At 41.9% G+C, this 21,687-nt stretch overlaps 1 protein-coding gene across 1 annotated transcript; it reads right to left on the bottom strand.

Moving 5' to 3' along the window:
- Positions 1–1,667: 1,667 nt before the first annotated feature.
- hspa4b (heat shock protein 4b) lies at positions 1,668–20,543 on the bottom strand. Its single transcript, XM_083785209.1, has 19 exons — positions 20,271–20,543; positions 19,088–19,145; positions 18,559–18,699; positions 16,649–16,771; positions 14,824–14,923; positions 14,533–14,666; positions 14,120–14,364; positions 13,781–13,857; positions 10,444–10,595; positions 9,740–9,846; positions 9,257–9,390; positions 8,391–8,575; positions 8,198–8,296; positions 7,288–7,443; positions 6,841–6,966; positions 6,213–6,320; positions 4,429–4,548; positions 3,212–3,373; positions 1,668–2,838 (listed from the first exon to the last, which is right to left on the bottom strand). The coding sequence occupies exons 1-19, from the start codon at positions 20,375–20,377 to the stop codon at positions 2,626–2,628; spliced, it is 2,547 nt and encodes an 848-aa protein (XP_083641335.1). The 5' UTR covers positions 20,378–20,543; the 3' UTR covers positions 1,668–2,625.
- Between the last annotated feature and the right edge of the window lie 1,144 nt (positions 20,544–21,687).

The following is a 21,687-nucleotide window of genomic DNA, read 5'->3' as shown; positions in this document are numbered from 1 at the left end:
CATGAAGGGACACTGCAGTGTTGTGACATACTGCAGCGCTGAGAAAGAAAAGGGGAACAATGATTTATTTCTATGGTATTAGCTTTGATATGATGTTAATTCAAAACAAGCCTCAGGAAGCTTTATTCTTCTCACACATACCTAGATGACAATGCATGCGTGTATTGGTCTGTCCGTATGAGCCCCTCACAGTCACAGTAGCTCCAGGTGGCAGCAGCCAAAATCTAGCAGCTACTGTTAATCTGCACAGAGGTCTGTTGCCACACCTGCACTGTACAGAAAACACTGCCTGGCTGGCCCTGAAAGAAACATTAAGATGCATGTAGATAACTCAGACGAGACAGTATAAGTATCAAACCAATTTTTGCTAGCAATAATTGCTAGCATTCTCAACCCAAGGCAATTTACAAATGTATAAATGTATCAGCCTGTTCAGTTGATAGGCCACTGGCCATGGCAGTTTCTAAGTGTGCATGTTAACATAACAATAGATGTCGGTTATATTGCCCACTTAGTATGAAACTACACTCCCAACACCAATCGGCTTAGTGGTTTCAAATGTAGCTTTGATATCATATAATGGCAAGTTATTATACATGTAAAAGGTAGGCCGAATGTTTAACAAAAATAAGCATGAACGAGAGGCTGTGTCAGTGTAAATAAAACTAAAACATAGTTCAGCCTAGGCTATGCATCACAGGAGTGGGTCAGAGGACTAAATCACTTAAACAAATGACTAAAATGATTGATATATATGGAAACAGATTATATTAAAAGCTTTGGACAAGAGTCAAATGTATGGTGGAGGTATAGTGATCATTATACATTCATATAAAAAGGTAAAGCTTAACATAAACCAGGCTAAATATACACAAGAGGGACATCGCTAGCATTATTAGCATTCGTTAGCTTCCATTTCCAACTAACGTAGACATTTTCATAACAGTAAAATGCAAAAGACCGATAACATTAGCAAGAGAGGATCATCGCAAAGCCATAAATACCATTACCTTATAATGTACCGGTCGAAATTAAATATTGTAGCCGTAGAGCCGAAGAGGTCCATATAAACTCAATGGATAAAAAAATATTTCCCCCTGCTAGGTCTAAACCGGAAGAGCAACTGACGTCACGTGAATAGGGTGTATTCGCATAGTCTTAATAAAACACACGCACACACACACACACACAGGTTCCCTTATCCCTTTCTATACCGGATATGTAAACTGCAAAGCTTTTTTGATCCTTCAGAGGCAACAGTCTGGCTCGCGAGACTAACCTTCAGTAAACACTCGATTTGGAACTAATAGTGGGAAATTAATCTGATTCCAGCCGGCACAACATGGCCTCAAACACAAACATAAGCATATTGTACAAAGGCAATGTTTAGAAAATATGTAGCTAATCTTTTACCCCAGCACTTTCACTCGTGCCTGGTTTATACCACGAGGGGGCGTCCGGGGAAATAATGTCATGGATGGAGGAGCATTTATATACATTTCTTCACCATAAAACAGTAACAGTCATCAAATTAACATACTGTACATGTATTGTAAAAAGTACCTTTTATAGTGGGGAACTCTATCTAAAGGACATATCATTAATAGGGTTCGTTCAGAGCTTATCAGTGAATGGAGAGCAGGTATAATACAAAGAGAACAATGAAGTGATTTTCAATAACTTTATTAAAACCATAATGTGACACAGACCAGAACAGATATAATAGGGCACACAACAGAAATAAATACCATCATGTGTAGCGCTCATTTGTCAGTCAACAGGCTTATTGCGATTGGCTTTTCAATGTTATTTCAGCAGAAATGGATAAAGTACATGCCGTGGTAGCAGACACCAAGAATCGGGGTCAAATGTATTACTAATGCTCCGCCATACCACAGTGTCGCACAGCGAAAATACGAAAAAAATGTACCTGCTCATGCCGCTCGACACCATTGTACAACAAAGTGGATAATTCAGGCCAAGTGCTGAAAACATACGCCTGCATTTTACTGTTAAGTACTGCAAGTTTACCAACACTCTTACGCAGCTCTGATTCATCTGGTCCATAACTCAATCAGAAAGAATTAACTCCCTTTTGCTCCGTCATAATTACTTTTAATATTTGACTCACAGAAGAAGTCTTTTGAACAGTTCCACAGATGCAACAGTATTATTTGTTTGGCCGTCTAATATGTCAATACAGCAAGCTCTCCACATAACTGTAGTCCCAGGTTTCTAGAAAGTGGCACACACTGTTCCAGTTCAGTTTCCCATAGGTTTGCTTGGTTGGCAGGAGATTTGAAGTGGAAAAAACACATGACATCTTCAGTGTTTCCAGTTAAAAGAAAATCTGCTGAACCAATCAAATTAAGCTATGGAAACATTAACCTGAACAGGAATTGGATATGACACCTTCTAGGAAACCTGAGACTACAATACAGAGACAATTTCCATTGAATAGCTTTTATTTCTCTCCATCAGTGATGTCAACTTCTGGTGCAGGAAAAGCTTGTATAGATGATGGCAGCTGGTGAAGAAAAACGTACACGTTGCTTCAGGGTGAGGCACGGGCCTAGCTAAGCCAGGGCTGGAAGAGGTCGTCATTTTTGTTGTTGAATGGCCTTCTCAGTCAAGGTCCATGTCTGGTTTGCTTTCTGTGGATTGTGAGGCTGCGTCTCCTGTGTTTTCTGCCGCCGCTGCTGCTCCCTGGTCTGTGGCGTTCTCCTGTCCAGCACCGCCCACGGGTCCGTTCTGCTCTGCAGGCTTATCGTCTTCCTTGGGAAGCTCCACCTTGGGTTTGGGCTTGGTCACGATGGGGTTACAAGCAGAGTACAGCTCCTGGGAAACCAGAGCAAGAAGAAAACAATGCAAGAGACATTCGTCAATGGAATAAACACAAATATGTGAAAAGCAGCAACCATATGACATGTGACGTTTGTTCCTCGCACATGAAAGAAAGTGCACATGTATGGTTCCTACTTCTAAAGTGTCATGAGAGATTGAATATCTATTATTGTAATAAAAACGTTCAACCAGGCATCCCCGTTTGTCGAATTTGGAGTACGTACGTACGAGATGTCATAGACTGCCGTCACAGGCTTGTCATATCAAGTCCGAGATCAATATTGGAGGCGGAGCCGTTCAGTTTCTACATGGATCCACGTAATTTCCTAGTTTTCAAAATGCTTTGCCGTCAAGTAAATCCACTCACCCTGGTTTTCGCCTGGATTTCTTTAACTTTGACAGGAGGTTCTACTGATAGACTGTGTTTACTCTGTTGGTTCATGGCACTGTTCATCCACATCATGGCTTCACTGGACAGTTTGTCAACTTTGTTGACATCCGCTTCGTCCAGATGGTCATACTGTTCCTCCTGACACACACACACACACAGAGAATCATCAACACCGCACTGAGCTCTTAAAATATCAAATAGCGTACTGATCTTTGGAATTAAAACTGATCTTTAGAATGAAAGGATGCTAAAATAAATAAACAGATTGGTATTAGTCAGACCAGACAACTTATTGACTTTGTGGAAACATTAATGCAGATGATGTGGTTTGACCAGTAGAGGGCCCAATTGAGCCAGATATAGGGCATGAAAGATAGTTTGACAGAATTTGACAATAGATAATTTGACAGAGTTGTGTTGAGCATAAAAATCAATCAATTGATAAAAAAAAATAAACTAGTTGGCGTGTTGTCCCCTTTAAAAAGGTGCTGCAAGTGATATGTTCTATTCTAATAGTAATTATTGCAATTCAGTAACAGGTCTCCCTGTCTCTCCAACGCTTTAGTACATTTTCAGGTGTTTATTATTAGGGCTAATATGAAACTGGTTTAACTCATTTACCACAGACACCCCCATCTGGTGTCTGAATTGTATACTCCAGGGCCGCCAGCCAGTCATTTAATACAGCAAGACCTTTAGTTTGAAAGCCATTTCACTCGGAAGCCGAGAGTCAGGAAGTCAATAATCGCGATTTAACGGGTTCTGTTATTTAATTCACCCAAAACATACATTTTGTAAACGGGGATCATTTCGTTTAGACTTTAGAGAAATGAGGCGCAAATCAAGCTTGTTTTCAGCCACAAAAAAAAAGAATCAGAGATATTACAATTAAAAGAAACTGCGTTCCCATAGACAGCGTAAGCCAGCGGAACTTTCATTTCCGCTGGCTTACGCATTCATTTTTACTCGCACCCTTACGTTACAGTTATGAACCGTAATCAATTTATCTTAAAATAGGCACCAAAAGGCGAACTCAGTGCAGAAGGCGTTTGGACCAGGAGGCATCAAAAGGCGATATCAACGGTAAATGAGTAAATAGGAAATCACGTCAACTTTGTTTATATCAATGTGTTGTTGCCAGCCAGTCACTCCATTACTGCATCTCCTGTTCTCCAGGAGCTTTCGGTTCGCACCTTGGTTTTATATGCTTCCACTATTTTCATGTACTGCTGGATCTGTTTCCCCAAGTCCTCGAAGGCTTTGGGCCTCTCCTCCGCTTCCATGAACCTCTCCTGGATGGGCTGGCCCAGTTTCTAAGAATACAACCGCCATTACAGAACATCAAAACTTCAATATCAAGCAACGTCCAGAGAAAACTAGTGTTAATGCTAGATGAATGACAGATGCATGTTGGTTACTTGTTCACAAGTGCTATGCATATTCTTACTGATCTACTGATTTGTCAACAAATTAGTATGTATGTTCATACTAGGGGTGCAACGGTTTTCGGTTTAAAACCGAACCGTTCGGTACAGCATACACGGTTCAATGCGCTCTAAAGAACCGCGCTATTTCGGTTTGCATTCATTCATTTCTTACAGCTGCGAAGAATGTATTTCTCGGTCACACACCGGCCTACTTAGAAGTCTAGCACTCTTTCGGTCACAGAAGTGTAGCACTCTGTCGGCCCACCCCCTACACCCACACCCACACACACAGAGAGAGACGGCATGATGAGGAGAATCCACTCCAGCCCTCGTCTTTAAACGTCGTTCTTGGAATAATTATTGATCGTCATACACAGAGACACACACAGCGCAGTAACCTCGCGCCAACAGGCTTCTAAGCACGGTCTTTGTAAATTTGTTCAGATCTGATTCTGCATCTGCACTCGCTGTTTGAGTGCTAATTAAGAGGGAGAGTGAGAGCAAAAACAGCACGCAGCAGGACATTAATTCCGTCAGAAAAGTCCCAACAAAATGTCCAATCCATGACTGTAGATAGAAGCCCTTCTTCTAATAATATAAGCATAATATCCTTAAATCCTCATGTAGACTTATTGTAAACTTTTGTATTTTTCTGTGCGACACGAGTACACGACGCATTCACTGTCTGAATCCCTCCCCTCCCCTCCACCACTCTCCTCTCCTCTTCCCTGCATGTGCTCACTGCCCCGTGTGAGCGCATAGGTGCATTCTTTTTCCCCTTGAAAATAATGATGAGGCACATTAAAATGGCAATATAAGGTTTTTTTTCCCCCTTTAAAATAATGAAAAGGCAGAAATGCCTAATAAAATAATATATGCTAAAAAAAGAAAGAAGAAAAGAAAATGTTATAAATAAACTTTTTTGAGTGGTGCAAGCCACTGCTTGGCTGGCTCGCTGGGTATGAGCATGAAAACAGCATGGTTGTTTTTCGGGAGGCATACTTTGGTTAGACATAGCATTGGTTAGACATGGGTTACGGTTAGGTTTAGGTGTGCTGCCTCGTGGGAGGTTAGGGTTAGGGTGAGGGTTTGAGATAGGTTGTAGATGTAGGACTAATGACTGGTCTAACCAATGACTAGTCTAAACCAAAAACTGTCTAACCAAAGTACTGCACCCTGTTTTTCACCACCTGTGCGCAACCTAACACACACACACGCACATTATTAACTGTATATATGATGATTTCGTGTGTGCCAGTACAGTGACAGTACAGTACAGTAGAGGGTACAGTAGAGGGACCGGCACACAGTAACTCTGTAATTTCTCAACCGTTTCGGACACGGGGCGGCTCGCCGGAACCGGCCCGGGTGTAATTTTTTTTTACTGTACCGAAACCGAACCGAAACCGTGGCCCCCATACCGAGGTTCGAACCGAACCGAGGTCTAACTGAACCGTTGCACCCCTAGTTCATACAGATGCTAGGTTTGACATTTACCTGGTAACCACTGGATTAAGAGTATCTGATAAATGTTTAAATTGAAGACTTACCTTTAATTCTAGCAGCTTGTCGATGTAAACCTGCTTTTGTTGGTCCTCTCCGTCTTCATACAGCCAGTTCTCAGTGTCTTCCAGTTTTAAAGACAATATATCTCGATCCTGAGACCACATGAACACGGGCATCAAACACACATGGATTGAAGGGCATCTGCATTTAAACTATTTAGAGAAAGCCAATAGTTAACCAAGACAAACATATTATGTTTGAGTACAACATATTATGTTGGACTACTCTACACAGCATCAAAGAGACCTAAATTCAGTGATGGGGCACTTTAATCCATAAACATAATGCACCATTACTTTTATTCTTTTCCCCTCAGCCATTGTGGCATTAATCAAACTGCACCACCGATAGGATGGTTCTGTATACAGTGGGCACTGGCGATGTTTTGTATTGTTTTGGTGATATGTTTTCTGTGCCATGTGTCGTTTTGTTGTGGGTGTGTTGAACAGACTGAAGAATGAATATCCTTCGGGACATTAAAGATTATTATTATTTAATTAGCCAGCAAGGTCACAATATGATACAATCTCTTCTTTCAGCTAAACAATGCTAGACCAGTGAGAACAATTCTCCCCGTTTGTGTTGAAGGACGCAACCACACCGATGACTCACCGATTCACTGACAAACTTCTCCAGCATCCCGTGGAGCTTGTCCCTCATGTCATAGACATACTCCTCTACATAGTTCTTGGCGTCGTTCCTCTCCTTCTCCAGCTTATCCTGCATGATCATCTTACCCTATGTACCACAGAGAGAGACAACACTTAAGACAGTAAATGCATACGACACTGTAGACTACATCCACATACAGTTTCAATAATGGACACAAAAATATATATTTTGACCACTTTCTACCTGGCATCAATATTTTGGGGAAAAATCAACAAATGGAAGATCTACAAACACACAATGTGTAGCGATTCAATGCATTGTGAGCTTATAGTTCACTTTGGTGTGCAAAACTGGCTATAACAATATCAAATACAAAAAAAAAAAATCAAACAATAAACAGATGGATGGAAGTGTGCATTTGTGTGTGTGTGTGTGTGTGTGTGTTACCTCGTTCTCTACAAACAGATTGAGCATGTCATTGGCCAGCTGCCACTGTGGACAGTTCTCAATGGGAAGCTCTAGGACTTTTGTCTTCACTTTGGCTTTCTTGGCTTGAGGAGGTAGGTCAGATTTCTTCTCCGTTTTACCCTCCTCCGCCGAGGTCTGATGGAAACAAAGAAGCAACAAAAATATTGATTACATGTCTAACACCACGTCTCACTTTACACACCGGGGGTGTGACGCATACAAAAAATACAATTGTACTTTAACCCATTTAGACCAGAGGCAGATTTAAAAAAAAAAGTTTCTATGTCAGTGGTGCTAAACCTTTTTCACGTCAAGGAACCCTAGAATTAATTTGGAAAATATGTTGTTCCAGGGACACCACAGAAGCAATGATTTGAGTTAAAAACATTCACTCTGAAATAATTATATTAAAAGATTTGCACCACAATTTCACGATTCTTAAAAAATCGATCAAGCTCATAGCTTGTAGATATTTTCATTTTCAACAGCTAAAGTATAACATAATGCTTAAAACACCAAAAGAGGTTCCCGTCCTGAATGGGTTGAATAATCTTTTTCATTAAAACATACAGTTGATGCCTCATTCATACAGGCCAAGAAAAAAATATATATCTTGTTCCAAAAATCCAATTATTACACTTTATCGATGCATAATATTTAAAGATGCACGATATTGAAATTATGACCGATATCCAATCTCAGAATATTTGCAGGGTCATAATTTGCTATATATATATTTATTACTATATTATATTGAGCTCATTGCTGACATTTTTATTTTGCTAGTGAAAGTTGATGGCGCCAATTATATCACGTATCCTTAATATTTGCTTATGACGACACAACACTAGGGTTCATGTGGTTAAGAGTGGTGGAGTGTGGAACCAACCATGTCCACATCTTCAGGTTCTGCTGTGTTTTTCTCCTCCGTGTCTTTCTGCGTTTCCGCCTGAGGCTTCTGCTCATCCTGCTCCACTTGCATTTTCCCCTACAAAGAACAAACCACACAGTTCTACGATCATGATCATACAAGTCTGGAAATGCAGACGGGACACATCATCCGACACGGTTTCTTCGTTCACCTCTGCTTCTTTTTCGCTACTCTGTTCTGTTTCCATGGGTTCCTCCGTCTCATCCGACTTCTGTACTTCTACCAGTGAGGCGCTGGACACGCTGAAGACTCCGTGGACGTTAACGCGGACCTTCACCTTCACCTTGGAGCTCTCCCCAGAAGCCTGTGGAACCACCTTCTGGATCACGAATTGACCTGGAAGGATACAGGACAGATTTATGCTCAGCAATAAATCCCAAAACACAGGCCTGTTGAAAGCTGTTAATACTGTGAAGACGGAATAACATTACAAAAAAAAAGTCTGGTCATCTGATTGCAGATCTCCACACCAGGCTACGTCAATCGTGGTTAATTGGAATGTAATATGAAAAATCTTACAGAACTTGATCACTAGAGTAAGAAATAATGTGTACCAAAATCTTGCCAGGTGTAAAACGGGCGTGGGCTATATCGTGGAGAGTTGCGTCATGATCCAAACGAATACAGGGATTTATTTTTTACTGTATGACCTACGGTTCAAGAGTCATCAGCCAAAATGAGAAGCGACCCGTTATAGCATCACCATGATATGAAAAGGTTGGGAAAGAGGTTCTTCCTTGACCTACAGGGTGTGTGTGTGTGTGTGTGTGTGTGTGTGTGTGTGCAAACTAGTTCCATGACGTACTGGGAGTGTGTGTGCAAAGTTTCACTCCCATACCGGGCTAGCAATGCTGGAGATTAGCTGTTCACAGACAGACAGACACACACACACACACACAAACAGGCAGATAGCCGTCTGTCGGTGTGGGCTCTCATGTGCATTCAGCAACTTTCTTTCAATAATTTAAATAACAATCATTAATATGATTATTATTAAGTTGTTAACATGCATAATACCGATAGTGGGATCCGGATAAGGCAGTTCTGCAGGGCAGCTGTAATAGGCCTCCAAAGAGAACGGTTCTCTCCGGTAGAACGTCAGAACTTTGGAGAAAGGCGCCGCGTGGTTCTTTGGGAACACCTCACAATCACTGCAGTGGAAAAACACTAGTTCAGAACCAAAGTATACGAGGCAATTGAGACTAATTCACTCATTCTAGGCCAAGTACTTATTTAACTTATTTTTCACAAAGTGACTCCAGGCCAGGTCCCTTTTTGAAGGGACTTTTTCTTTATTTTTTAATCTTAAAACTCTTTCTAAAACAAATAGAACAAATCTATGTTGGCCTGTGCTGAACTATTGCTACTGCCATTTAGCGGTGAATGAGTTCAAACCAAAAACATATGAGACAATTAAACTCTAACCAAAAACAGCTCCTAAAAGCCAACATATTTAACAGGTCCAATACAGAGATAAAACAAGCAGAAGAGGCATTTTACCTGCAACCCTCCTCTGCAGCAGAGTTCCACTTCAGAGAGATGTTGTATGGAACGACGTCTGTGATGGAGAACTCACGCACTTTGAAGGCAGGGGACAGTATCGCACACTGCAGAGACAAGCAGTTTTACTTTTTTTTAACCCATTCAGACAGTTTTCTGAAATGGTGGTGCTCAATATTTCATGTCAAGGATCCCCAGAATTATCTGAATTTGGCCATGGAACCCCATCTGAAAATATGTTGTCCCCAGAAGCAACGATTTAAGTAAAACGTTTTTCAAAAAATAGCAGACCTACAAGCTCATAGCGCGGCACTCGGTGCCACGTAGATCTGCTATTTTTCAATAGCTGAAGTGTAACATAATGCTTAAAACACCAAAAGGGGTTCCTGCCCAAAATGGGTTAATTATCACACAAAAACGTGATGTGACTTGGTTCTCACCCACACCAAGCACTGGCAGCACATAAAACCCACCCTGACCCACCTGCAACTTGCTACCGGTTCAATTCCACATCACATACTACTAACTCCTTCTTCTTACTTACAAATGCTTGTGTCCCCCGGTACCCGTATAATCTCTTACATCGCCAAGGGCTTGCCTTGGATTGCTATTTTTCCTTTGTTTTGGTGTAAAGCTTCCTTGGGGTTCTTGAAAGGCACTATACATACTTTGGTGGAAAGTTATTATCAATATTAAATAATAACCTGCAGGGCACATCCTCTGGCTACAGCCTCATCTGCGTTCAGGGTGGTGCTCAGCTCCTTCCCAAAGAACCTGCTAATTCGCTCCTTGAGGGCAGGAATCCTGGAGGCTCCGCCCACTATCTCCACCGCATAGATATCCTCCTTCTTCATCTCTGATTGGACGATAAGACAACAATTAGGACAGCCTACACAAATACATTAGCCACTTGAACCCTTGCATCACTATTCTGGAGAAAACATTTGGAGATTGTAGATCGGCCATTTTCGGCAAAAAGATTCAGTGTGGTGGAAAATACTAGCCAACCTAGTATAGAGCTATGGGAGACCAATTATTTGTTTACAAACATTGGGACTGGGTGCACAGGTGACTGTTTCATGTAATCAATTCCCAACAGATCTCCAAACCTGTTGTTTTGGGGAGCGCTTGTCTCATTTCATTCAACCTTCTCTTGTGTGTTGGCTAGTGAGGTGCACCCTATAGGAGACATTTATACTTCAAAGCGCAACAGTGTTGCACACAGAGAACAGCTGATATACAAGCTCACATCGCATCACAGAAGCGACTGTTGTGAGCGTAGAGGTCTGCGTGCGCAACACCATCACGGGACGAAGCATACATTATACTTGATGGGCTGCAGGTGTGCGTGCAGCCGTGCACAAATCAAGGGGCCAGTGAGGCACTCCAACGTTGAAGCGCTGGGCCGTAGTGGTAAGAGGAAGGACTGCAGGCGGACCCGTGGATTCTTGACGAGGCAACCGAGCAACCGAGCGCTTAATGTTAAAGCCCAGCTGCACTTCCGCATTTGGGCACCAAAATTTGGTGCCCAAATGCTGAAATCGGCGAAAAAAAGGCGGAAATAGACGGTCCTTCCGGGTGCTTCAAAACGCCACTGAGCAACTTCCACTGACATGAATAGCGGAGGGGGCGGAGCTTCGCGCCAGATCAGTCTCTATCCTTTTAATACTCTATGGCACAAATAGGCTCTGCTGCCGTGATCATGAGCGTAACCTCCCGTTCTTATGACAGCGACTGGAGGTGTGGTTTTGAGGACAACTGCTTTGAATTGCTATTATTGTTCACACACACAACAGAAACCAAGGACTATATATTTCAAGGGCGCAGGGCTCCAGACTAACTTTTTTCACCAACGTCCCGGAACCGTCCCAAAATACAATTTGAACCGTCCCAAAGTGAATGTATACCGTCCCGGGAAAAAACGTTTAAAAAGGACCACTCAGATTGCGAAATGAATAACTGTATTCCTATCGCATAATAGAAATACAATACATGCAGTACATTATTTGTTTGGCTTCATGTTTCTTCAGTAGATAGAGAAAATACACTGATTTAGTCAAAATGCTCCCAGATGAAAAATAGGGCTGGGTTAAAAATGTTAATCGAATTAGAGGCTTTGTAATTAATTAATCTAAATTAATCACATTTTAACCGCATATCAATATTCAACCTGAGAACAGTGATATTTATTTTCAAATGGATTTTGTTATTTTGGTGAATCAATGAATAGTGACTACAGTAGCTATACAACTTTGGTGGTAGGCTGCTTGATCAAGACCAAAAGATAAACGTGCAGTAATGCAGGTAGTCTATGAATACTCAAATGATTTACATGGGTGGCATGAGAAAACAAATAAAAAAAACTTTTTTAGGGGGAACACTAAAGATGAAGAAATAAAATCAATAAAAACTGTGGAATGAGAGCGTTTTGAGGAGTGCATTCTACAGTGTTGGGGCAGCAACAATCTGTTGCTTCAGAGGATACCAACATATTATTCAATTTGCCGTAACCATTTAATCTGGTCAGCTGTGGGTTGGACCGACGTGGGTCCAACTCCTACTTGGATTTGACTTGGACTAACATTAGCCCCATATGGAACCCGTTATAATGTAGCTCTATCAGAGGGAGAGGTTCCATGCGACACATGTTAAAGCAGCTAGCAAGCCTAGCCCCATATGTGCCCTCTCCCTACGCTCATCGGAGCTACAGAATGAGCGTAGGGAGAGGGCACATATGGGGCTACTAGCAAGCCTAGCATGGAAGCTAACGTTGGTGTAGTGTAGCGGTAGCCCCGTGTCCATATGGAACTTTTCCCTCCGCTATAGCACACAAGACACGACCATGGTTTTAACCACGCTTGTCCAACCGATTTTTCAATGTAAATGTCCCATCCACGGGGCAGAAGTAATATAAGCGGCTTATTGATTCCTTTGGATGAATGGTGGTGTGTTCATGTTGTCAACTTGTCTGACTGACGGCACTGCAGATAGTGCAAAAAGTGTCAGCAGCGCTGATAGTCTCATGCTGCTCAGCGCTGCACGCGATATAAGCATTTTCAATGCAAAAACTCCTCTCGTCCCGAAACCGGCCCGAATGAGATACATTTACGTCCCAAATAGATATTTTATAGACCCCGGGACGTCGGGACGCCGTTAATCTCGAGCCCTGCAAGAGCCCTCCACACTGGGAGAAAAACAGCATCTGAAAGTTTGATGGGGCATTTTATACACGTGAGTGCAGTTAGAGCTTTTCCATTGCATCTTATGAGAGGAAGGGTTCTTGTGCTGCCGGTATGCGTGCGCATCATGTTTCTTATCAGTGTCAAAACGATATGTGACTCATGTGGAACCGATACGGATCCGATATCAGACCGATCAAATAAATTATACTACCATGACCATGTTTTTCCAACGTCACAGCTGAAATGAAAGATATAGCTATGAAACAACTATGATGATGTAGTTTAATCAGAATGAACCATTGATGTTTTCCTGAGTATGTGCTCCAAAAGGATGCATAAAAATGTACAGCAGAAAATATGAAACAACTCGGCTGTCTTTAGTTTGACATCCATTACTGACAGATTAACCCATTTAGACCCGACGTCGAAATTTAAAAGATGTCTTCTAAATGCTGACAGTTTTCTGAAATACCTGAGTTTCTATATCAGTGGTGCTCCATATTTCAAATCTGAAAATATGTTATTCCAGGAACCCCCAGGAAAGATTTAAGTTAAAACTGTTCGCTCTAAAAGAATATATATGCGGCACAGATTTGTGCCGCATTTTCACGATTCTTCAAAAATAGCAGACCTACAAGCTCTGCGCTATGAGCTTGTAGATCTGCTATTTTTCAATAGCCATAGTATAACATAATGCTTAAAACACCAAAGGGGGTTCCCGCCCAGAATGGGTTAAAAAACCTAGAAACATATATATATTTAAAGCTTCATATGTGCCATCCAATGCATGGATGAGGATCATATTTTAGGACAAATGAATACTCTTGCATATAATGTAAAAGGTGTAGTAAATACTTACTGGTGCTATCCAACAGGTTCTGCAGGGGGGCTTCAACTCTGGCCAAAACGTCAGCACACATCTCTTCAAACTGACCCCTACAACAAAACAACATAGCATAGATTTAACACCCAAGTAAAACAAAATATGTAACCAATTTAACACCAACATCCCACTTTTGGGTATATCGTTATAGGTTGAAAATTCTCAAAAACACCCTCGGCTTATATGCCTAATTTATACATTTGTACGGCAGTGTTGCACAGCAGCAAGAATAGCTTGTTGTAATATAATATATCAGCTATTTTGTTGTATGATGGTGTCAGGCTTAAAATAAAATAAAATAAAAAGATCTCTCGCCTGTTGAGTTTTCCAGTGACGTCGATGTCGTTCATGAAGCACTCAATGTTGAGGGGCAGGTCGGACATGTTGGCACTCATCAACTTTTTGAGCTTCTCACACTCCTGGTAGAGACGGACCAGAGCCCTGGGCTTAGACCGGACGTCCAGCTTGTACTTCTTGGAGAACTCCTCGCAGAAATGTTTCACCAGCATCTCGTCAAAGTCCTTCCCTCCCAGTTCTGAGTCGCAGGCCGTGGCCAGCATCTGTAGAGAACAGGTAGGTTGAGTCCATCGACAAAGCAGTGCATAAACAAGGCTGCTTACATTGACAGGGGCACGCCATTCCTCCTAACGCATGCATGTATTAGTATGTCTATTGAAACAGGACATCTCTCCACAATTAAAAAAAAAACCTCCATGGTGTTTACCAACCTTGAGTTTGCCTTTATTGAAGGCACATATGGAGGTTTGGTATCCAGAATGGCCTATATCCACAAACACCACAGTCCTGGGTTTCTCTTCAGGAGCAGGAAGGTCCTGTTTGTAGATCCCATATGCCAACGCCACTGAGGAACATTGAAGTGTTTAAAAATGCATCCATTGACATAAAAACGGTATACGATTATTGAATTATTATTAATTTAATTCAAATGTCAATGCCTGTCTTTGTTCCACATTGTGCTAGGTAAACATTTTCTATTCTTCAGACAGACAACCATATACCTGCAGTAGTTTCATTCATGAGCCTCAGACAGTTTAGTCCAGCGATCTGAGCTGCGTCCACCACTGACCTCCTCTCAGCATCAGTGTAGTAGCAGGGAACCTGGCAACAAAACACATGCAATCAACCACATACAATTCCACCACGTAATGATGATTTACTGTACTTTTTGATTTGCAAAGCTTTACACACACACACACACAATATTATAGTACACAAACTGCTACTGTAGGTAGAGTCTGAATCTGTTAACCACTTTCATACTAGCATGTCATTATGGGTGAAGATCCCCCCCCCCCCCAGATCTAGAAGCTCACAAGGCATTGGGTTGTTTTAACCAGTCCTCATACGAGAAAGTACTAGAACTATATAGGGCTTATAGGCACTTCACCTATGTTCAACCTATCTTCATATAATTAGGTCCACACTAATAATCATGATAAAAAAATTTTTACTCAGTCTGTGTCTCATAGGAGGAGGGCTGGGGGCAGTTCAGAAACCCGTCCACCAGTGACGTCGTAAGGCAGATTTCTTTTAAACAATTTATTTTCGCAAAAATGTTTCGATTTTTATAATCGTGAGAACGATGGCTTCCATTTTCGCATTGCCACTTTTCAGGACTAGAAAGCCTGCAGTTTCTATAGACACCTTAACAGACGACGTCACACTGATAAGCACCAGCATAAGAACCCTGCCTCTCATAAGATGCAATGGAAAAGTTTTAGCTGCACTCACGTGTACAAAATGCCCCATCAAACTTTCAGATGCCGTTTTTCTCCCAGTGTGGGGGGAAGAATGATGGACTTTTATTGTATTCTCTCACTCTTGAAATATATAATCCATTGGTTTCTGTTGTGTGTGAAGAATAATAGCAAAGCAGTTGTCCTCAAAACCACAGTCGCTGTCATAAGAACGGGAGGTGCGCGCGCACGTGCACCTGCAGCCCATCAAGTATAATGTATGCTTCGTCCCGCGCACGCAGACCTCTATGCTCACAACGACGCAAGCTTGTATATCAGCTGTTCTGAGTGCAACACTGTTGCGCAATGAAGTATAAATGTCTCCTAGGGTGCACCTCACTCGCCAACACACAAGAGGAGGTTGAATGGACTGAAACCAGCGCTCCCCAAAACAACAGGTTTGGAGATCTGTTGGGAATTGATTACATGAAACAGTCACTGCCCAGTCCCAATGTTTGTAAACAAATAATTGGTCTATTAGCTTGGATTCCCCATCGATGATGTCACTGGTGGACGCGTTTCTGACCTGCCCACAGCCCTCCTATGAACACAGACACGAGTAGAAAAAAGATGGTGCCATTTTATCATGATTATTAGTGAGAACCTAGTATATGAAGATAGGTTGAAAAGTTGTCCTTTAGTGGTTCTTGCACACACACACACACACACACACACACACGGAACAGCAGATCTACAAGCTCATAGCGCGCCACCGAGTGGCACGCTACGAGCTTGTAGGTCTGCTATTTTTGAAAAATCGAAGAACGACTGACATTTTTAGAATCTGATCTCAGGTCAGAATGGGTTAATCAGACCAGTGTGTGTCCAGTGGAAACCTCGTATGAATCTGATCTCAGGTCAGAATGGCTTAACCCATTCTGACCTGAGATCAGATTCATACGAGGTTTCCGCTCTTCGATTTTTCAAAAATAGCAGACCTACAAGCTCGTATCGCGCCACTCGGTGGCGCGATATGAGCTTGTAGATCTGCTATTTTTAAATAGCTAAAGCATAACATGATGCTGACACCAAAATGGGTGCCCGGTCAGAATGGGTTAAAGATGATCGCTGTGCGCCTGGTACTCACCGACACCACGCAGTCGACCACAGGTTTCTTCAGGGAGCTCTCCGCCGTCTCTTTCAGCTTGGTGAGCAACATGGCTGTGACCTGCTCGATGCTGAAAACCTTCTCTTCCTCCATGTACATCACCTGTCATTAGATGGTTCATTTTACTGATATATACCCGTGTTGAATCGTGCTAAATTAAGTGTCCAATCAATCACACTACTGATCATTTGGCGGAAAGATGAGAAGACAATAAATTCATAACAGAACTGCACTGCCTTGCCATTTATTTATCAATGAATAAAGTTGGCAATAATATTTTTGACCAATTGAAGAAACTGTTTTGTATGTCCACACACTGGTGTCGTTTGTCTGTACTCTATTCATTGAGCTACAGTATATAAGAGTACTAGCCTACTTGCTTTTAAGAATGAAACGAGATGTTGCAGATTTGATGTCATTGGAGGTAGGGTACGTTAAATCAGATCTACAAACTAACGTGTCACATTGTGTCTGTGAGTTAGCTTGTAGATCTGTTCTTTTTTGAGCGGTGCAACCACTTCATTAACAGGTTCCGTCCATCCGACGTGTCCACACGTCATAGGGAATCCAATCGACGGATGCATAGGACGTCCTAGCGCATCCTCAATGATATCAGGCGAGATAATGATATTCTGAATTCTTTCCTTTTTTTATTTTTGAGTGAGCCTCTAAGGCCACCGTACGCTTCGCTCTTCATTCGTATTAGCGTCCCGTTCACTTAGCCGTTAGCGCGGCAGAAAGAATGCCTCGTATCTGCTAATCCTGGGCGCTCTCCGTGGTTTTGATCTGATGGATATACTAAGTGCTTCATTTCTGACTTCTCAGCCGCCTCTCGTTCGAAATATGAACGCTTTGGAGCTTTTAGCGATGGGGGGGGTGATTTTTAATGCAACACGACACCGTCATACTACAGTGTATACTTTCTGAAGTGCAACGTTGAGGTTGATTTGATATTGACAGTGTGCTCAACTTGATTCAAAACGTTATTAGACAATGAACCGTTTGTACAGAAGTGATTTATTTTAATTGACATGACTCGTCTCTTGACACATAACGGCACTTGATGGACCCACTAGACTATGAGAGAATGAATAAGAAAAAAACTATTGATTTCCGGTTCTCAATAACTTCGGAACAGGTTCTTGATCCCCATCCCTACCATGTCAGCGACACATCAAACTTCATTACACTGTCTTCCCAAACAAGGCCTAGCTTGTTTCCTTAGCGGAAACAAGTGAGGCCAAAAACAACCTGACAGAGAACTGTGACATCAGAACTGAAAACAGCAACCCCAACTTGGGGCGAGGTACAAATTGCTGCACAGGATAGGACCAGATGGAAGCAGATAGTCACAGCCTTAAGCATCCCAAAATCTGTTAACCTAAATGTTTGGTTAAAATAGGTGCTCTAGGCCCAGGCCGTAGCGTAACGGTCTGGGCACCGGACTGGTAATCCAGTCGCAGTGTGCCGCGGGTTCGACTCCCGGACCCGACACGGCCTTTACTGCATGTCATCCCCCCATCTCTCTCCCGTTTCCTGTCAGCCTACTGTCTGTCCCTTCAAAAAAATCAATAAAAGGCGTAAGCCGCAAAAAAATATCTTAAAAAAAAAAAAATAGGTGCTCTACACACATGCGTCGTGCACAATTCGTTGCAAACACCAAGCTTGTAGATCAGCCGTTTTCTGCAAAGATATTTAATGTAGCGGCCTGGGATACCTCTATTAAATATGGGGCTGAGCTGATACTGTAGCCTACTGTATATAAATACACATAGATGGACATTGATATTTGACTGAGATACTTCATGTAGATATGTACGTCAGTGTCACACTAGCAAAATAAATGTATATACCACTGGATGCACATGAAAGCCATGTTAATGTCTTACCTTGATCCCAGTGGTGCCTGAAGGCATTTGTGCAAGGTCATAAACCAGGCTCGATTTAATACGTTGGACAAACGGATCTGAAAACGCTCTGCCATGAAATTTCTTGAACCCTTGGACTGTGTTCTTGCAATTCGTAACAACCTGTTTCACACAGACAGGAAAACAATGCAAAGTCACTCTCCATGCGTGTCTAGATAATAATTATTATACATATTCTCTTTATTCTCCATCTTCTACCTACTGTGGATAGTCTTAAATTATCTTTTTGTTATAGTTCTTATTGCTACTAACAATGTTCAGTACAACTTGTGTACTGATATTTAACATATTGTGGAAGGAACTTCTCATTGGCAGTGCCTACTTTCTGTTTTGTACGCCCGATTGGTTTACACTCTACCATACAGATTGGACAAAATTTAAATTTAAAGTTACATAGTGTTGCTTTAAGTGACGCATCTGAATAAATGACACATCCCCTCAAAATGTAAATAAAGACAAATCAAATCAATCACTTCACATAAAACCATACCTGGCTTTTGGCAGCATTGCCAATCGATCGATTGCGAGGTCCAAAAGAAACGCATGACCTGTAACAACAAAACATAAAGTCCAACTGAAGCTTTGCAAGTCAAAAGAATTACCGTAAGCGTAAATGAAGCAAATTAATTTGGGACGGTCATGATGTAGTATATATAATATATACTAGTGTAGTGTAATGTCTGGTTCTCAACGTGTGCAGGCCGAGGGACCACAAGGGTTCTTCCAAATGGACCATCTGTAATTTTCAGATTGGAAAATGGGTCCATTTTGTTACCAGATTTGTGCACCCTGTTACATTAATTTAGAGATTTAGATAAAGTAGTAGATAAAGGTTCCCCAGAGACAAAATACTATTAAATGGGCGTCCATTGTCTAATCATATGGGGGTCCTTGAAATTCTAAAGTGTAAAAAAAAAAAAAAGACAGAATCACTGGCGTGGGTGTGTAGTGGTTCTTCTCATGTACTTGATTGAATACTTGATTATTGTAAACAGCACGAGGTACAGTCAAGAGCTGTCAGACATTTAGGTTAAAGGATAACACACAAAGAAAGCCCTGGGGACTTGTTTCCATTGTGGTCCTATGTATCCAATTTATCAACCACTCTCAGAGCTAAATTAACACCGATGATTTGGCTGTGTAGATGGGCGTCCCAGAGATAAAAAAAAATATATCCGACTGTGTAATGTAAAAGGTTGAGATTGAGAATCACTGCTGTGTGTGGGGTGTAGTGACTTGTGACAGCAGTGTGGCCTCCTCCCATCATGAAACCCCATCATTAACACCTCTATGGACAAACAAGGTGCTGTCTAATGGGGCTCATCCTTACCATAGATTATTTTGTGCCACAATACGTGGTCTGTGAGAAGAAATCGGACAGCTATATGATCACGTGATAACAGTTTCGATTATCATTGGTATTTTTTTACTCCCATCTTTTAATCAAACGGGCTTGGCTGGTTCTGTTAGCAGTTAGCATTAGCATTCACGTGCTAGCCCATTTCCTGTGTTGAAATTCGTTGATGGCTAGCTAGGTAGCTAACGAGTTAGCTAGCCGGCTAAATGGGCTGTCAAGCGTTAGCCTAGCTAGGCCATAAATACATTAATATTTACATTATGAAGTCAACAACAGCAGTCCCGTTTAATTAATCAGAGAAACATGTGTCACTCACGGTGTACTTCTGTCGCTGTATTCATTGGCGACGGTCTCAATCCCTCCGGCTCGTGCCACCGCTACATAGCAGCTCATAAACCCGACGTCAAACCCGACCACCGACATCCTTACACAAACGGTTGCTTACTGGGACAGTAACTATGACAAATCAGTGCTAATTAAAACCGCGAGATAATAATGACAGTAACTACAGGTCGTGCGTTAAATTCATGGATGTGTGTGAACTCTCCATGAAGGTGCTGCTGTGCTGAAGCCGGTCGCCGTCACCGCCGTGTGTGTGTCTGCTGGTCTTAACCTCGCGTCATCCCCAGGCGTGTAAGGTTTCTATTGCATGCTCAGTGCTCGTGTCAGGTCTAAAACCCGCCTACTGTATCCGCTCCTTTCAACCATCACACACATACAAGTGTCTGTATCCTCTCTGAAGCGGATATGGAAACTGAGAAAGCAATTTGACCCCCGTCTCGTTATGTCTAGAGCCCATAGTCTGGAAGGACTGTCCCCTGTGATTGGATAGACAGTGGACAGGCAAACCCGTAACCGAGGCAACGCGTGAGCGAATCTACCTCCCTGTGTGTGGTCCAAAAAAAAGAAAATAAATTGAACCAGTTGTGAACTTGTGAAAAGTATGGAAAATAGTAAAACTACTCAGTGGTGGAAAAAGTAAGGTGTCAATAGTGCAATGTGGAAATGGAGAGGATGAGGACCATAGATAGAAGAAAATGTTAAACATCTGTCCGCTCCGACAACACTAAAACTAATTTGCACGTATAAAGTTATGGAATTCACAAAGCCAGGAGTTGAAGAGTTTACAACAGTGTTTCAGTTTAAGAAAGTGTTTAAAAGGGGAACAATAATAAACTACGAATTTCAGGGTTGAATTTCATTTTTGCTTTCATTCTCTAATTTTTGTTTTTTGTTCTCTTTGTTTGTTTGTTTTTTGTTTGTTTTTCTCTCTCCTTATTATTTAGATGTAATCATGGTTAAGTCAGGTAATTGGCTGGTAGCAGTGCATCAATTATTCATTTAAAAAAAATCATAGATAGGGGCAGGTATTAATAAGATTGATCTTCTTCCTGCTCCTTTTCTTTCTTTTATGGAATATGTAAAAACTAAAGTAGTAATACCAGTAAGATGCCTGGGGTGAGAAGTGACCTCGCCTAGGTGACGGCAGACTGCTGGGCGAGCGCTGGTGCTTTGGCATGGGGGGTAACATATGTAATTAATTCTGTACTGGCCATATATGGAGCATGTCTTGAGTCTACAGGGTTTGATGTGGTCAGATCAACATTATGAAATGTCAGAACAGGTCAGCTCCATATATGGAGATCTGGAGCTGCCGGGTGCGGCTGCACTAATAACTTTGGGGCAGGCCTGACTAGAGTTTACTTTAAATGGACAGGTATCAGTCAAAGAGG

Source organism: Protomyctophum parallelum (assembly GCF_964188405.1).
Source record: "Protomyctophum parallelum genome assembly, chromosome: 16".
Lineage (NCBI taxonomy): Eukaryota > Metazoa > Chordata > Actinopteri > Myctophiformes > Myctophidae > Protomyctophum > Protomyctophum parallelum.
Note: the sequence above shows the minus strand (reverse complement) of the source record. Positions and strands in the feature narration are given on the sequence as shown.